General features: G+C 39.7%; 1 protein-coding gene across 6 annotated transcripts in view; it reads left to right on the plus strand.

Annotated features, from left to right (window-relative positions):
- The window catches only part of ABCB5 (ATP binding cassette subfamily B member 5), a 72,054-nt gene that overhangs the window by 39,457 nt on the left and 13,827 nt on the right, over positions 1–18,770 (plus strand). For 5 of the 6 annotated variants that reach the window (XM_080385206.1, XM_080385204.1, XM_080385209.1 and 2 more), the window contains 14 exons: positions 769–939; positions 3,487–3,648; positions 4,138–4,377; positions 6,321–6,467; positions 6,879–6,983; positions 7,709–7,786; positions 8,880–8,963; positions 10,919–11,122; positions 11,951–12,051; positions 13,394–13,534; positions 14,018–14,174; positions 16,200–16,397; positions 17,300–17,506; positions 18,435–18,581. In XM_080385206.1, coding sequence (XP_080241332.1) covers positions 769–939; positions 3,487–3,648; positions 4,138–4,377; positions 6,321–6,467; positions 6,879–6,983; positions 7,709–7,786; positions 8,880–8,963; positions 10,919–11,122; positions 11,951–12,051; positions 13,394–13,534; positions 14,018–14,174; positions 16,200–16,397; positions 17,300–17,506; positions 18,435–18,581 — 2,142 coding nt within the window. The remainder of the gene's footprint in view (positions 1–768; positions 940–3,486; positions 3,649–4,137; positions 4,378–6,320; positions 6,468–6,878; positions 6,984–7,708; positions 7,787–8,879; positions 8,964–10,918; positions 11,123–11,950; positions 12,052–13,393; positions 13,535–14,017; positions 14,175–16,199; positions 16,398–17,299; positions 17,507–18,434; positions 18,582–18,770) is intronic. The other variant, XM_080385207.1, reaches the window with a different exon arrangement.

Genomic DNA, 18,770 nt, shown 5'->3' on the forward strand with positions numbered 1-18,770 from the left:
CCCTCTCCTAGCAGTAGGTGCCTTACTACTTTCAAGGTGTGGGCGGGAAGGAGATCAGTCATTCAAAACACATCCTCAGGAATGGACAATGATATCTTCTTCCTTTTGGTCCTGCAGTTAAAAAGATGTGGAAAAAATGCCCACCCAGGACTTGATTTCAAATTCTTCTTCTACCTCAGAGAGCTCATCCCCCGTCTCTCAAGCATGTATTATTTCTAGTGTGTCAATCTGTTCTGAACTTCCTTCTTAGGAAGTTAGTTGACAATATTTACTCTTAAACAACTATATAATAAAAGACTACACTGGACTTTGAAACTTGCCACTTGAATGAGTGACAGTAGGAACCAAGCCATGGCTCTGGAAGGGAGGTGGGTCTCGGGTTCAGAGGAGGCAATGTTATAGGTCCTGGTGAGTCTCTACGATCCCAACCCTGTTGGACAGGTAGGCAGTCCTCAGTAAATGGAGATGCCTTTTACAGGCTTGTCTTGCAAAAACCCAGGTTTTGAAGCACTCTCTGTGCAAGCAGTAAAGATCAAGATTTGAAGAACCTTAAGTTCAAAGTTAGGCATGTAAAGTATGTAATGGGGGTGGGAGGGCTTGGCTAAAGGCTACGTGGATAGATGCAGTTTCATGTGTGCTATGCACATGCTCAAGTTAGCCAGATAAAGCTACCGCTTGTCTAAAAGCTGAGTACTTATGAGCACACAGAGAAGTGAGGATTTCACTTGAGATGTCCCACAGCTTCTGTTTTGTTTTCTCCTTTCTCAGAAATTTAACACCATAGTGGGGGAAAGAGGGGCTCAGCTGAGTGGAGGACAGAAGCAGCGAATAGCTATTGCCCGCGCCCTAGCAAGAAATCCCAAGATTCTTCTTCTGGATGAAGCTACATCTGCACTAGATACTCAGAGTGAATCCATAGTACAAGCAGCTCTTGATAAGGTAGGAGCCACAATATTGAAGCTACCAGTTGCCATGAAAAGGTGTAATAGCACTTAAGAAAAATTAATGTGCAGTTTGCAGTGCAGGTTTCCATTGAAACCAAGAACACTGGAAAACAAAATTTGGCTGGATGTTCCAATTTCAGTGTTTTGACAGGGAGTTTAAATGATCAAAACTCTCCTTAAGTATCATGTTTATTTGGGTTTTTTTAGCATTATTATGAATTACCAAGACAATTTATCATGGGTAACTAACTTGGGTCTCCTGCACTCCCTTTTTCAAATCACAATTGTTCATTTGCTGGTGAAATATGGATGGCAACTTACCAAGGCACGGTATGAGGACCGACTGGCCTTTCAGGTGAATTAATAGAAATGTGTGATATTCCTAGTATTCATTCTTCGTTGAACAGTTGCTTCCTAATTTTCAGAAAGCTCTTGGGATTTAGCCATTTTCTTTCTTTACAGACATTGAATGGGAATCACAGAACAAAAGCAGAGCCAGTTACAAATACTAAATTTCTGCCCCCTTGTGTTTTTTATCAGCCCCACAGCTCTAGGGTTGGCACTGCTGCAGAGCAGAGCTGTCAGAACTTCTAACCATGACTCTGTCCCATCAGCTCACAGTCCCTTCCTTGTAGCCCTCCTTTGTCAGCCGTTTCCACCAAGATGTAGTGGAACCTAAAGGCTTTGATTAAAAGAACTTCATGGTTGGGCTGGAATATTTTTTCATTTATCTAATGTTTATTTTAAAAGTATTCTTAAAAGCTAAGTGAAAAATCCTGCCTTTCATTTCAGTAGTTATGCACAGAGAAATAAGAGTTATTACAGAATTTATCACCTTCATTACCAGTCCATTTTAAATCTGAGGTAACATGTAGTTGTTGGTTATATCCACATGATTATACTGATATTATTATTGAGGTAACACATAGATGCAAAAATAATATTAATCTAATCTAATTTTTATATAAATAATATTTTGTTGCAAAGTTAAGCACTACATGATTGCTGTTTCAGCTGTAATTTAGATTTCTTCTGTATGTTCTTTAATTCCATAATCAAATACTGAACTTTTCCAGAAGCTTATTGCTTCATTTGGTGCATAACATAGAGGGAGATCGCTCAGTTAATGTAACTGTTCTGTTTTCTTCCTCATCCTTCAGCATGTTCCCAGAACACACCAAAATGAGCCCTGAATCATAACTTACTAATTTTTTCACAACTTTTTGATGTTTACTGGTGTAGTCCCCAAATGGGATTTACAAATTTCTTCTTAGTATCCCTGAGTGGAAAAAGTGGTCTAATATTGTTCAGTATTTTTACAGCTGAGAAGCAGAGATATTAACCTCACAAATGCACGCTGTTTCAGAGCATTCATATGCAGATACTTGTAGTATGCTGCTGTTCAGATAACTTTGCATCTTTTAAAGTATTTTGCTTATGCTGAACACAGCTCCCAACTGCAGCTGTGAAGGCTACTCTGCACCTCTGAACGTTAGGGCACAGGCATGAAAACTGCACTGAGGCAGACCTCCTGTGACAGATTTTGAGTGACTTGCATCAGATCCATGATAACTAGATAGCAGGTGTAGGGGAAGAAGCCAGATCTCCATGGAAGCATTCACCTACTGAAACTGTCCTCATCTTCTGCACACTCCTGTTCCTTTGCCCATATTATGTACGTTTTCTGTAGCAAGTAACTTCCAGCAGACTCCTTGACTGCAGAACATACTTGTTGTGTGAGGTTCTCTAGAATTTCTCCTCCTGCCCCCAAGCTACCATCTGCTGCAGGCATCAGCAAGCAGGAAAGCTGCACTCTCCAGCAGCTGCAAGCTGGCGTGTGCTTATTTGCTGCATGAGAGCTTTGAACATCACTGGTCTGCATGTGAGAGCTGGAGAGGGATGGAACATGTAACCTGCAGATGGAGGCTTCAGCAGCTCTCCTCGCCAAATCTCACCAGGCTCCTGACTTGAGATGTAGCATACTTCAAAAGAGTGGGAAAAAGCTTTAGGGAGTGGCTAAACCCCATTTCTGACCCCAGATGTGCTCTGCTCCTCTACACTTTCCTGTAAAGTCTTGTCAGAAGTCATGCTAATACTATACTTCCAAAAATATGCATGGACAGTATATAAAGAAAATAGCCTTTATATGCTAGCTATACTAGCTTTATTTTGAGAAAAGATCTAAGTATTCTTGCCATGTTTCCTTCCCATGCATACACATGGAAACACTTTATGGGCAACTTTAACTCAAATCGTTCAAGTTTGGTAAAAAGTCAAATAACCTTAATTACAGCCCGCATTGCCTGTCTAACAATACTAATGTGGTTTTCTCTGCCTGATTTAGGCAAATGAAAGTATCCTTAGACTGTTAAACAAGAGACATGAAACCAGGAAAAAATGTATCTTTGCTTTTAGAAAAAAAAATATTTTTAAAGTTTGGATTTATTTTACCTTATAAATGCCTAAAATAATTTTGGGTTTTTTTTCTGTGCTGTTTTCTTGCACATTTTAATGTAAACTTCTTCTGTTGTTTTACTGTAAGGCTCGCGCTGGACGTACCACTATTGTGATTGCTCACAGACTGTCTACCATCAGGACGGCTGACACTATTGCTGGATTTGAGAAGGGCATAGTGGTTGAACAAGGAACACACAGTGAACTCATGTTGCAGAAGGGAGTCTACTATTCCCTTGTAATGCAGCAGGTATGGGCAAATTTATTTATTTTCTTTCTCCATTTCACAAAGTTGTGAAATGCTGGTATGTGGAGCCATTTTCTCTCTGTAGTTCCTGCATGTTGTCCAGCTGGCAGCTGCTCAGTCACTCTAGTCTGGGCATGGACACAGGCTTGGAATTCTTGGGTGTTTTACCCATAAAAGTGTTTCAAATTTACGCAATCCAATATGTCAAAAACATAAGTGAGTTGAAGGCACAGACTACATAATTATGGCACAACCACAGGACTGTTAGATTCCAGGTGGATTCCATAGACTGCTTAAAGAATAAGAGAAAAGAAAAAGAAAAAAAAAAATCAGTACCAAATAGTCTACTGCTCTGCCATTACAGACTGAAATATGTGGCCTATAGGCAACAGCGATCACATGATTAAAACAGCAGTACTCATGAGAAAAATATACTCTTCCTTCTCCCTGCTTCAAAATACCTTGTGATTGTATTTCCTGAACTCTCACTAGGGTTGTAGCAATAATGTTCAAGATGATGGGACATCAGAAGACAGTGAAGACACAGGAGGTGAGGAATATGAGGAAAATTACAGAAATTATCTTGTGGAGGAGCTGACTCTTCAAGATAGTTTTGAAGAATCAGCGATCCCTGGGAGAGGCAGCATTCGAAGAAGATCCAGCAGATATAAGAGCAAGAGACGCTCTTCTAAGAAAAAGTCCTCTGGAAAAAAGAAAAAGAAAGAGCTGGAGGTTGGTTTTAAACTTAAATTTAAAATTTTAGTGATAACATGTAAGCATAAACTCAAAGCACATAGCTTTAATTACTTTTACATAGCTGGTTGCCAGTGCAACGGAGCTGAGTATTTGTCCTAGGAGTATGGGGAAAATTGTGTACAACTTACTAAAAAAACTTCATTTTAACACTTGCTGACTTAGTGTGGAGCTGGAAAAAACTTGTGCTGTTGATTTGTCATGTTTCATAAAATTAAGTGCATTATTTCAGTGTTACTGATGTTTTAATTCCATCTAATTAAAATTAGTTGTGAGATTTCATTTACAGGTTTCATTATTTCCTGACAGTCACTGTTGTGAATACTGGTGAATAATGTAATCCCTGGATTCTGCATACCAATTTTTAAGGCACTTTGGAATATCATATTATATTTATGGCAAATGAGGAAAAAAACATATATCAAAACCCTGACATTGTGAGGTGTATTAAAAATAAAAGAACCATTATTCTCTCTCCCTCTCAGTCTTAGCATATGCTTTAAAACATCCAGTTCTGGAGGTATTTTTCAGGTAAAACACTGTAGTTGACAAATGTCATATAGAAATAAAAGCTATATAGGAGTTCAGGTTTCAGAGACAGAAATTTGTTTTTTTACCAGTTGGGTAAAACATGTTCATGGCAATCAATAAAAGCAGATTTCTAGTGGACTCTGGATCAGACTTTGGATAGGGAGGTCAGCAGAAACTTGGTTTTGTTTTGTGGTGCTTAAACTACAGCAGTTTTTTTCATGAAATGCATTGGAAGAGTGGTTTTGGTGGGTTGTTTTGGGTTGTGGTTTTTCTACCTGGCTTCAGGATGCCTGAAGTGAAGAAATAGAATTTTAAATCTGAAGGAAAACTATGGATCCTTTCAAAGCTATGAAAGTTAGGATCTCATCTGTAATACAACATCTGATTATTTAAAATAGTGTCATTTGTATCTACTGATATTCCTTCTCACCAAAATATAGCTTCCAGCTAATGCATATTTCAGATAATAGGAATGGATCCAGCTCCTTCATGCTATCACAAAAAAAGTGAATGCGACTTCAAAAGATACTTTTTGTCTGTGTATTAATACTGCTTAAGACTTCAGAGGAAGCAGTGTCTGTTCATGTTCAAGACTTCAGTATTCATTGTATTCACAAGAAAATTAAGAAACCAAGCATCCAGCAGTTGTAATTGTTTCAGGAAGCTCAGCCCACTTTTATGGTTAAGGCTTAGCCACCTTCATTCAGCATCCAAAACATGGGATAATATAACCAGGAAGCAAGAACAACTTACTCATAATCCTGCCTAATATTTTGTCTCATTTCCAATGTTTTCATTTTGTGCTTTTCCAGAACTCCCCCTGTGGAGGCATAGGCACTTGAATAAATTAGTGAAGCAGAACAGGGCATTTTTTTGTACTTTCAAAGGTGATGCGGGCTAACTGACTGTTACATATGCCTCTTTCATGCTTTGGTAATGATGCATAAACTATAGTTTTTAAAAGAGAAAGATGACCCCTCTGCCCAATTGCATTCCTGCCAGCCCACTAGTGTTTAGCTGAATGGGAGGAATCTTTTCTGTGCTCCGAACAGTGAGACTTTTAGTTCTTTATAAAAGTTCAAATGTTATTTGTCATTCATGGTGACCACTCCTATCTGACTTTCAATGAATGCTCCTGGCCTTTCTCCCCTCCTGACTTTGCCTTTTAAGTTTTTTGCCTCCAAACTTTTACAGTGCAGTTGAAGTTGTAGGATATGAAACAGCAAAGCAGCGGATCTCCAGCATGTTTTCTCACTCTGAGTGCACAGAGAGGGCTTTCAGTAATTTACCAAGACAGTTCACTGCTCAAAGCCTAATGAACACCCACTGTCTGAGGAATTTAATGTTCTGCAACTTTCCACGGAAAACTTGCAGCTTTCCATTTCATGTAGGAAGAAAATCTCCCTGTTGTGCCTTACTCAAGAATCCTGGCTCTGAACAAACCTGAATGGCTGTATGTACTTCTGGGAGTGATTGCTGCTGCTGTCTCAGGTGGGGTCCATCCTGCATTTGCTGTTATATTTGGAAAAATCATTGGGGTAAGTTTGTGAATTTCACAAAAGGGCATTGCAATTGTGAGCCTCCCTCATGCTCAGCCAGTTCTCCCCATGTAAGACTGGGTAAAACTCACTTGTATAAATGGATCCAATGAAAAATGGATACGTGTTGGTGAAGTGACCCTGTAGAGGCAGAGCCTGGTGGAGCTGCATCTAACTAGCAGAGGAAAGGAGGAACAACAGCTGGAGCTGGAGGAACAAATAAGCGAGATGTAGGTTAAATGGAAAGCTGGACTGTATTCTGGCCCTCGGCAAAGTTGACTGCAGACAGATTTCAGGATCCAGGATACTTGCGAAGAGAAATTGAAGTAGACAAGCTTCTTGAGATGAAGGCTGGTTTATGTAACTGGCACTATTGTCTACATACTCATTTTTGTGTTTTTTCTTGCATAGGCTTTTCAAGAAACAGATCCAGAAAAGCGGAGTAAAAACACTTTGGTGCTTTCTTTAATGTTTCTTTTACTTGGAGTGATTACCTTAGCAGCATATATAATCCAAGTAAGTGTCACTACACTGAAATTTTAGAAGTTAACTGCCCAGCATATCAGTGCAGTCTGAGAAGCAAGATACCAATGAGAGCTTACAAATACATGCAGAAGTGCCAGGGTTCTTCCTGAGATATGTGGGGTTTATGGGTGTGTTTTCTTAAAGACATATGTCTATATTTGCTGCTGGTTTAGATAAGCCACTGAAGGCGATATGAATTCAGCGTGATTGAAATCAAAGCTGAGGGTCTGGCCTTAGACTGTCATTTCTCATTGACAGTCTATAGGCTCTTGCCAAAGTAAGTACAAAATAGACTCTTCCCATAGCAGATGGTATTTTTCATACCATCAAGCAAACTTTACTGTTTGTTGCCTTATGAGTGCTTCACAGCTTGCAGAAAAGTTACTGCACATTGGTGTCTGTATTGTAAAATCCATTGCTATGACTGCTGCGAGCGAGTGTCTCTGGTAGCAGAGTAGATAGGCTGATTTATCTTCTAGTGCTGTTGGGGTATACAAAGAAGGTGTTACAATGAAGCTCGTGCCTTCATTGCCGTGTTGCTTCTTTTATGTGGGGAGAATAGTCTCAGGTCCCAGGAATGTGAATGGTGCTTTTCCCAAGATGTATACATGCACAGGGGGTCGTAGGAGACTTTTTGGTGTCATTGCTTTTGCTGTGTGGCTTTATGGACAGAGTTAAAGTATCAGATGAGAAACTGTGACTCTTTCCTCCCCCAGGGATTCATGTTTGGGAAGGCTGGGGAAATGCTAACAATGAGACTGCGTTCTTTGTCCTTCAGAGCACTGCTTCAGCAGGTATGAATTAGGCAGCTAGGGTATCATGAGAGCCAGATGGCTTTTGCAGACTGTTACAAGGTACACATTGGCTTTTAATTGTGTGGTCTGGAGAAAAGAAAACAAAAATACATCTTTTCTACCACTAGCTTAGGAAAAAGTACGACTGTTCTGAAAATCTCCTAATCCACGTGCAGTTGGCCTAATACTGCTACTGCAGATAGTCTAATTTTTCAAATGTGTGTATTTCTGGCATGTTAATAGCACACAAATTTGCGGAGATCTGTCTGTGCAAAGATGACCAAAAAGGCTTAATCTCCCCTTGCTTGAGTGGTCATGATGCAAGTATGTAATATATAGATTTAAGGGTAATCTGTGTAGTTGTTTAAATTTAAATCTACATGCTGCAATCCATAGCAAACAGACAATCTGATAATTTTTTGTTGCAAAAAAGTCAAATTGCCCTATTGCATCAAGAATTACCTGTGAGAAGAGTACACTTATATTAAACCTTTCCTGTTAATTTGTGCAATTTCAAGTTACTTGTATAGAAGTCTTGAGAATGCATAACTTGGCACTGCACACATCCACTGGGATCAAGAACCTGTGTGTTCCTAGCAACATCTGAAATATGATAGGGAAAATTAGTGATTAAAAGACCCAAAATCTGCCATAGCCTTTAGAGATAAAAGAGCCTCATTTCCTTTCTGTATGTACAAATATAGATAAGCAAGTGCTCTTCTATAGTTAATGGAATAAATAACTTATAAGAAGGCAATAGTGAACTTTTTCAGGCCCATGGAAGGACTGAGTGAAAGGGGAGGGGGTTTATAATCAAAGTTTCTAAATAGGTACATTCAGAAGAACATCACAACTTTGTGAACAATTAGATGTTCATAACAGAATAGTATTTAAGCTTTTTCTTTTAGTTTGCTTGGAAGATGTTGACTGTGGAGGAAGAATATTGCAGTTAGCCATCATGACTTGTACTTCTGTTTCCCTGTATGCTACCTGAGCTGGAAATATTTGTTCATTTTATTAGTAATCCTGATAAATCTGAAATACAGTAAGAACATGTAATTTTTAAGAGACAAATTAGCATCTTTTCTTGCAGGAGGTTGGATGGTACGATGATCAGAAAAATGCTGTTGGTGTTCTACTAACTCGGCTTGCTACAGATGCTTCCCAAGTCAAAGGGGTATGCTGTTCTCTTTTGTGTGCTTATTAAGTATTTTTTTCCTTACAATTATTAATTCAAATTGTCAAGAGCCACTAAATTATTTCAAAACACAAGGTAGTAAATCTACTCCACACACTGGCAGGTGCATTTACATAGCATGCTGTTGACACTTTGGAAATGGCTTCCCAGCCAGTAATTTCTGAGAACTATAAAAAAATCCAGCAGTTGTTCATGTACCTTTCATTTCCTTCCCTGTAAGTCTTTAAGCTAAACATATAACTTCTAGACCACTTCACCATGCAAAGTGAAATCTGTATATGTGCTGGGGACCAGAATCAGTGGACCCCATTTTTTTGCATCCTATGATGGGTGTCACCTGAGTGCCATGAAAAGGTTGCATCTGCAGATGATACAAACCTTTACTGACCTTAATGAAGAGAATTCTTCCCATTCCCCACCAAATGCACTTCACACACAAGCAGACCAAACTGAAAGAAATTGCCCAGCATTAATAAAGAATACCAGGGAGGGCAATGACCAAGGGAAGGAATGACTCAAGGTGCTAGTATGGGAGAGGTAAGCAGTGGACACTGGTGGGACAATAGAGCAAATTCTGACCACTTCCTCCCACTGCTTACCTCATCATCAGTCCCTGACAATCTGCCAAATGTGTCTCTGTTTCTTCCCTTTTCCTTAAAAAAAAAAAAAAAAAATCACTGCACAACTTGTGGGGGAAAAGTTTACTGGTTTGTTTTAAGTTGTCTTTGTTTCTTTCGAACTTGTACGTCAAAACCTCTTTAATCCCTACATTTTTCAGTCTCCATAGACTTTGGTTTCTCTCTCCTGTCCTCCTTCCTTATGGGCTTGTAGTGAGAAAATAGTCTTTGAGAAAACGTAGTGATTTTCATCTTTTAAAGTTCCAGCTTTCTTCAGTGGTATTGAACTATATCACCCTGTCAGGGCAGTAGAAAGGAGGGGTGTGTAGAGTCCCCTAACTACAAAAGTCAACTAAGGCCATGAATTGGTCTCCAGAGCTAGTGTGTCCTCTGCAGCACTACAGTGTCAGTAAGTACTGTGCCTCATGCTGCGCTGGCTGAAGTTTCCAAATCCATCTTTATGTGCAACCCCTAGAACATATGGCAACAATTCACCTTGGCATTGGTTTAATCATTACTATTTTAAATTCTATTGAACAAGAAAAGTCTTTTCAGGGCAGGAAAGTCTTTGGCAAAAGGGAGAAGAATTTTTGCTTCCCACCCAAGGATTTTTGTTTTTTCCATCAAGCCAAATTTTGGAAGATTAACTATTTCAACAGGGTTGTCTTCAGACCTTTTTTCTGTAGATCAGAGCCCACCCGGATGCTGGATGCTAACCATCTCTCATTTTAAAAGTTCTTGATGAAAAGGTTACACAGGCTGTGAGGAGGTTAGAGTTCTTCAGTATGAGTTCATCTTTCCCACTCGCTATCCAACTCAGATAAAACATTTCTGCAGGGTCCAAACCCAGATTGTTTTTCTGAGAACCCAACCCCAGGTGTAGCAGTGTGAGAACGTGAGAATGAGTACTTTCCACCACAGTTAGTGGGACAGGTCAGTGGATGGCTGTATTTAGAACAGCCTTCTTGCCTAATGCTGGGCACCTAACTACCAACCTGCCCTACTGTGACAGTGGCTGCAGTCTTCTGTGCCTCAGGTAGTGTGGGAAGTCCCAGATACATATTTCACTAAACAACTATTATGGCCAACTGTTTAGACTATTTCAACCTCGCTTGAAGGCCTGAATGCCGGCAGGTACAAGGAGTGTCTAAGAACAGTTATGTAAGGAGGTGCATCATGTCCACGCACATGACCACACATGGTTTCATTTTCCAGCTGAACTGCTGGCCTTGGCTATACAGCAATTTGAAGTGGTAATACAAGTAACAAAAAGAAAGTCGAGTGACTGATATTTGGGGGTTTCTGGGGTTTTCTTAGGCAACTGGAAGCCGCCTTGGACTGATGACTATGACTGTCTCTACCCTTCTGACTGCCATCGTTATTGCTTTTGTATACGGCTGGCAGTTAACTTTGCTTATCCTGGCCTGCATTCCTTTCGTTATTGCTACGAATGCTGCAAGTGTTAGTTCTGTGTCTGGTCATGCCGCAAAAGATCAAAAAGCTCTGGAAGAGGCTGGAAGAGTAAGTTCTCCAGTTTTAACTACAGGGTTATGGTGTGAGATCACTGTTTAAGGACAACATTGTAGCTATATTACAGCTGACTCAATTATCCAAGCCAAATGAAGGAGGGAGAGGGCAGGACAGGGTGGGGAATGAAGGGAATGTTTATATTTCCCCAAGAAAAGCAAAACATAGATAACACAAACCATCTGTAAATTAGGAAAAAAAAACGCTTTTAAAAGTCTCCATAGTGGATTGCTGGGTAGGGACAGCTTGTAACAGAGCAGCACCAGCGCTGGTGTGCCTTGTGCCTAGGGTGAGCAGTGTAGCCTGCACTGCTCTGTGCTGTGGCCAGCAGTATTGCAGGGCTGAGTTGTCAAGCCCTGACATTGCATTTTGTGATGGAATAAAGTAGCAAACCATTAATGTGCTCAAGTTTCAGGGTACTGCCGTCATTTACCTGATAGCACTTCGCTAGTAGACAGAAGTAGTCCATGCAAAACTGCAAGCTGTGTCCATATGACTAGGGCTTGTTCCTGTTCTATAAATGATGTTTAATTCATCGGGATCACAACCATGGGTTAAGGCAGGGGCTGTGTGCTGGCCCAAGGTTCTGAACTTTAAGATGTTGTTGGCTTCAGCCCCTTCCTTGTCTTGTGAACATGGGGTGAATCATCTCATTGCTCTGGGCTTTCCCTCACATGGTAATAGACCTAGATCTCCTCTCTAAAGCAGGCACTTTCTGGTCTTAAAATAACAAACACCTGAGAAGAGATCAAGCATTTAGGAGATAAGTCGTAGACTGCGGTTGTAAGGGATTAACTCTTACTTGTTTATCTCCTAATTTAGATTTCAACAGAATCGGTTGAAAACATAAGAACTGTAGCTTCATTGACCAGGGAAGAAGCATTTTATGAAAGATATGTGACTAGCTTGAATGGTCCATATAGGTGGGAATTTTTTCTTTAATAATTCTTTCTTTGTAGATTTCAGTCTCTCAGATTTATTGTAAATACATTTCTTGCAAACTATCCAGTACCCAAAAGATTGGGAGGGATATCAATAGCTGTTTACATAGTTTTGAAATTTGTTCACTTGATATATTTTAAGATACATTCTTAAACGCAGAGTGAAAAAAAAACATTTACAGAATTTTCCTTTTCATTATGGAAACACTTTGTAAACTGCATTCTCTGTGTGTGTTACAGAATATTATTTGCCTGTGTATGCCTAGAATGTAGGACATATGTTTGCTTCATTTCAGTGTATTGCATTGATGCTAGCTAACTCAGGAACTGACAGTTAACTCCCATACCACAGCCTTTTTAACATAAACCAGTTTTATTCCCCTTTTATGGTTTTGAAATCATGAAATGAACTTCATATGTTTCCCTTGTTTGACCTGCTACATCCCACTGACTTGTCTCCACTGAAACACATTTGAATCATCAGGGATGCCAGATTTTTCAAGTTACATTTTATTTAAATAAAATGACGCAAAATCTAATTTGTTTCTTTCCTTCTTCAAGGTAACTAATGTAGAAAAAGGAATTGAAAATGATGCATTGCATAATGTGTCCTCAGCCAAAACTGTTACAATTCAGTGTCTGGTGATCTGGTAATACCCAGATATGGGCAGGACACTCATCCAGACTGTCAAAGGTCTCTGATTTACAGCTTGGACGAGAAAGGAGATTTCCATTTCCTCAGAGACCATCCGAAACCATGAGGGCAGAGTCCTCCAGACTCTTATACAGTGTGCATTGAATTAGCTACACAAAATGAAACTCCTCCAGAAGGATGGATTGAGAAATAGAGGCTTAGTCTGAATCCCTGCAGGGGATACCCAGCAATACATCTCTTTCCGAACTGGGATGAGAGGTCCCTGCTCAGATGGGAAGACCTGGTGGAAGCCTGCAGGCAGCTCTTAGGCTGGGCTTAACAAAATGGGTCATATGTGGTAGTTATTAAATTTTATTTTTTTAACTGCTCTGGTGACCTGCCCTGCCATAGAAAAAGCAAAGGAAGGGATTCAAGATAGCGTAACTGAGGATAAAGGATCTCATTGCTTTCTGTCCAAAGAGCAGTTCCATGTCATGATGCAGGATGCTTCTAGGGTCTGGCAGGGGTTGTTTGTGAGTGTGCATGTGTTCTGGGCTGATTTGTTGTGTTTTCAGGGGATGCACTGTATTACTTGAAAACTTTAACCCAGATATCTGGCCATGCCCTAGCTAGTGTCTGCTGTTTTGGTTACGTTTTAAGTTATTAATGGAAAGTCTCTTCCTTTATCAGAGATTCTCTAAAAAAAGCCCCTCTCTATGGATTTACCTATGGAGTAGCTCAATGTGCAAACTACTTTATTGATGCAGCAGTCTTCAGATTTGGGGCTTGGCTCATTGCCCATTGTCTGACCAACTTCGAAAATGTATTTATGTGAGTATACTTTATAAAATGTAAAAAAAAAAATAATTATACACAGGATAGTGATTTAATGCATGCAAATTATTTCATCAAATTATAGAGGTAATGGGGCACAGACATTCAGGAATTCAGCCTGGTTGGGAGCACAGTTTGGGCAGCGGTGCTGTTTTGGTGGAAGGTGCATATTCAGGCAGTGAAGCTGCAAGGGTGAGCAGCAAGCTCAGCTCACCTACTTTGGAGAAGTCTTTGCAGTTTGATGTTCCTTCTAAGCAGAGGGTATTATATAGAAAAGTGATGTCATGCCGTTGCTCATCTACAAAGTAGTTACAGGAACAAATAGAACTTCCTAATACTGGATGACATTTCTGGGCGTGAGGAGCTCTAGAAATGTCATAATCTAAAGATGCTGAAAAACTGTATTCTGAAAGCTTGTTTTACACATGAGGAAAACAACGCATTGCTCTACCTCAAATGCATGATGCTTTGTCTTTGTAGAGTCTTCTCTTCAATCATATTTGCAGCTATGAATGTTGGTCAGTCTGCTTCCCTGGCACCAGATTATGGCAAAGCTAGAGTGTCAGCCCAAAGAATCTTTCAGCTTTTGGACAGAAAACCTCTAATTGACAGTTACAGTGAAGAAGGTGAAAAATTGGTAAGGGGTTTTATTGTTTTGGGGTTTTTTGGCTTGGTGTTTTGGGGTGGGTTTTCCGAAAAATGTTGAAACAAACTAAACCAGTAATATTTTATTGTCTGTCACAAGAGATTGATGTGTTACAAAATAGTGGTACCAACTCTATTTATTGTCCTTTAACAGACCATATTATTTTTGTTCTTCAGTCAGAAGTGTAGTTTTGCTCTGAATGGGCTTAAAAAAACCACTTTTCATTCTACTGACCCACATCTTAAATGGTTTCAGGAAAACACTGACAATGTCAGTTCCACTAACAGTTCTGTTGCCTTTGTAAGGGTTTAAAGGAGAAATAAAACATAAATGCATTTTTCTAGTCTTCTTGTAGATAAGAGAGACTAGTTCCCTCAGAAACAGAACAGTTCTGCCAAGAGCTGTCCTCTTACAACTGTAAAAAGAAACCCTTACAAGTAAAAATGTGCTCTTGTGAAGTCAAAGCTAACAATAAATAAATCTAGTTTGCTCTAAAGTGGAGGAGAGGAACAACAAGGGAAAAAACAACAAGAAAATAACCAAAAACATACTCCAAAAATCCTTGCAAACTTACCTCTAAACCAAAATTGTCATTAAGGAAACTGACCTTAGCACTTGTCATACTCCTGCATGAAATATTTTCAGTTTACGTGATCTGGAAGGATTACATTTGCAAATTCATCTAAGTTTAAAATGAACTTGCTGTGTAGGTTTTAGATGATAGCCCCTACTCAGGAAGCTATAATCAAATTTCTATAACTTTAAGCTTATACATAAAATTACATAAAGGATTTACAGCCTTTAAAGTTATGAGCACACTTACATTTCTTCTTGAACCAGGCTCCTCTGGCACAGATGTTGAAAGATTTGGCAGAAGGTCTCTGGTAAAATAAAACTTAAATTAAAATATATCTCATATAGACTGGACTCAAATACCTGTGATGCCTGTGACTTCAGCAAAACAAAGCTTTGAGTCCATTAAATTAGATAATCAGCTGCTGTGAGAGCACTGTACTAGCAATGCTGCTAGTATGTATGTAGGGCTGGCTCCTACCCCAAACAATAGGAGAGGCAATAGCGTCAATGTATGCCTCCTTCCTTCTACGTGTCATTAGTAATTGGCCTGGCTAGAATGGCTAATTAATAATTAATGTTGTTTATTTAAAACACAGCTTGTCCTACATGCCTGTATGTTACCTACCGAAGAATGTAGCTCTGCTATCTTAATCTTGACCTTGTGTTACATTCTTTCAAACTGTGCTACCTGCAGTGTGAGATCAGGAAAGCAAATGCTATAGATCAGGGGTCCTCAAACTACGGCCCGCGGGCTGGATACGTCCCCCCAGGGTCCTCAGTCCAGCCCCCGGTATTTACAGAACCTGCCGGGGGTTCGGGGGCAAACCAAGCGGCTGCAGATGACTGCCTGCCACTTCATCCACGCGCCGGCCCCCTGGTTAAAAAGCTTGAGGACCCCTGCTATAGATGATATCGGGTATAAGTGCCTCAATTACATGGGTCAGAAATGAAAATGTTAACGTTGGTTTGTTTGTGTAAGGATATGCTTTTCAAACGTGATGTGAAAAACAGATACAACAGATGCAGAAAACTGTTTCTCCAGAAGAGTCTAGTAACTTACATCTGCAGATCATCCCATAAATAATGATAGTACAGTCAGTCCAGTATATATCACAGAATGGTTGGAGTTGGAAGGGACCTCTGGACATCATCTAGTCCAAGCCCCTGCTAAAGCAGGCTCACCTGGAGCAGGTTGCACAGCTGTGTCCATGTGGGTTTTGAATGACTCCAGAGAAAAAGACTCCACAACCTCTCTGGGAAGCCTGTTACAGTGCTCTGAAATATGTAATTTAAAAGACTTCAAAAGCAGTTTTGTAAACACCCTCCCAAACTTTCTTGTCAGTTCTCTCACTTTAATAATCAAATCTAAGTATTATTGTACTGTTATTATGGTTAAAGCTAATAAATGCTAATATGAGCATGTGAACTCTTACTTTTCAGAGCAATTTTGAAGGCAACATTGAATTCAGAAACATCCATTTTGTATATCCAACAAGGCCAGAAGTTCAAGTTTTGCAAGGACTCAACATGAAGGTTAACAAAGGACAGACTCTGGCATTAGTAGGAAGCAGTGGCTGTGGCAAAAGCACATCCATTCAGCTTTTGGAGAGATTTTATGACCCTGTGGAAGGACAAGTGGTAAAAATAGACTCGAGTGGCCATTAATAGCAATTAAATCTACAGAACTCTCTTTTTCCAAGGTTTCAGGGGCTTTAAACGATGCTGGCAAGATGACTTTTTTTTTTTTTTAAGATGTGTGGGTTACTGAGGTTGTGGCTGCAGTGGAGCTGTAGACAATCTCAAGAGCCCTGCGGTTGCCTGCACCAGGCATTCACCACATGTACCAGCAGTGGCACCTGTGGTGGCACGGTGTGCTGGCTCAGGGCACGGATCTCACTGAGTAAAATGACTGTCAGGCTGCATTGCCTCCCCAGAGCTGCTCACAGTCTGGTCTCACAGGGGCATGACGTTCACGTCACTTGCTTGTCAGCGTGTAAGTCATCTCGCCAATATGAATTCACTCATTAGGAATATAGATATATGCTTCAGACAATACAAATGTAACCCTCCAGGGGTGCTACTGCATCACCGTCAGAAGACTGCAATGGGCTTTTCAATGCAATCCCTGTTAATGGGTATAGAAAATCCAAAGAAACCTCCTTGGAGGTTTGAAGGTTGAGTTAAAGGCCTACAACTGAGAACACTGTCGTGTTCAGCTTCTTATCGACAGGCTTTCCCAGGAGGTTCCTGGTGCTTCTTGTGGCCAGTAGGGATGGCAGGACTGCCTGTGATCTGCACTCTCTTTCTGTCTGCTGGGAAATGGAAACAAAACCACATACAAAATTAAAAATTAATGAAAGGAAATATCTAATCTATACTGTTACTTCTTTTCTATTTTGCCTGCAAAATTTACTTGGTTTTGGCTGGGAATCTAACATATAACTTCCTTCCTCTTACAATTTGTGTTTCGGGTTTACAGTGTGTATCTGTGGATGAGCTCTGTAGTCAACTTGGCATCGTTTTTCTGTTGCTTTTTCTAGTTAGCAGATGGATTTGATACCAGATCTTTACATTTACAATGGCTGAGATCCAGACTGGGCCTAGTGTCACAGGAGCCCATTTTGTTTGACTGCAGCATTGCTGAAAATATTCGATATGGAGACAACAGTAGGGCAGTTAGTCAGGAGGAAATTGAAGAAGCAGCTAAAGCAGCAAATATTCATACCTTCATTGAAAAACTACCAGAGGTAAGAGACAGTGATCTTCTCTTCACAGTGAGGTTAGATATTTGGAACAATATGGAAAAATTTAGGTAGAGCTCACTTTGATCAAATTAAAAATAAACATTTTGGTTTCCCTTAATAGGAAAAAGTATAGAATTTAAGTTGAAAAATGTCAGTGTGTTTTAAGCTTATAATACTACTTAGATTGTTCAAAAAAGAGCTAATATTCCAATTAATATTGTGCTAGACAAAGCAGAATGAGGGGTGTAAAAGAAGAGAATACTCAATGTACAAGTAAATCCTCGTAACTTTTTTGATATTTTTTCTTTTGACAAGAGAAACTTCTCAAGTTTCTCTGAGAAAATTTTTTTTTTCTAAAATAATTCAGTAAACTAAATGCTCTATTTCTAATTGGACAGGCAGGCACAGGGACTGTTTCTTCACAAATATGAAGAAGCAATAAATCAAAAGTGAATGGCATGGCATTTGACCTTCATGCCTGCCAAGAATTTGATTCTAACAAGGAAAAATACTTTGATAGTTTGTTTTCACTGTAGTTCTGTGTAACTTGAAATATTTTTCTGCATCACTACATCATTTTCATCTTCATTACTACTAATGACATTTGGGATTCTTAACTCCCAACTAATGCAGGATCAGGTTTTTCATGTATGTGTCAGTAAGCATTAAATATCTAGTTACACTTATGATCGTATGGGCATAGTACTTTGGGGAAGTAAATTTTCAGACCAGATATAAATGTGTGTGGCTGTATATATAACTGTTTATACTAGAGGTGTTCATAAAACCTTAGCTCTATTAAAACCACTTGCAGTATTCTTTTCTTTCAAGATGGGAATGCCTGATCTTTTCTAGAGCCATGCATTTACTTTTCTAATCTTCCTTTTCTAAGAGTATTCACAGGCCTTCTTTTTTAATTTTTACCATCCAGAAATATAATACCCGGGTGGGTGAGAAAGGAACACAACTTTCTGGAGGTCAAAAACAAAGAATAGCAATTGCCCGTGCTCTGGTTCGTAATCCTGCCATTCTGCTTCTGGATGAAGCTACCTCTGCTCTTGACACAGAAAGCGAAAAGGTGAGTAATGATTGTTACGTGAAATATATATGTCTATGTACGTGGCTAGTTGCTTTCAGTAGAACAAAATCAATGCAAACCTGTTGCAAATGCTCAGCTGTGAAACAACAGGGTAAGTGTATCACCGTAGCTTTTTCCAGCTGCAGCCTGTGAACTGAAAACACTATGAAGCTGTGCATGTGTACTCAA

Source organism: Falco punctatus, assembly GCF_963210335.1.
Source record: "Falco punctatus genome assembly, chromosome: 4".
Classification (NCBI taxonomy): Eukaryota; Metazoa; Chordata; class Aves; order Falconiformes; family Falconidae; genus Falco; species Falco punctatus.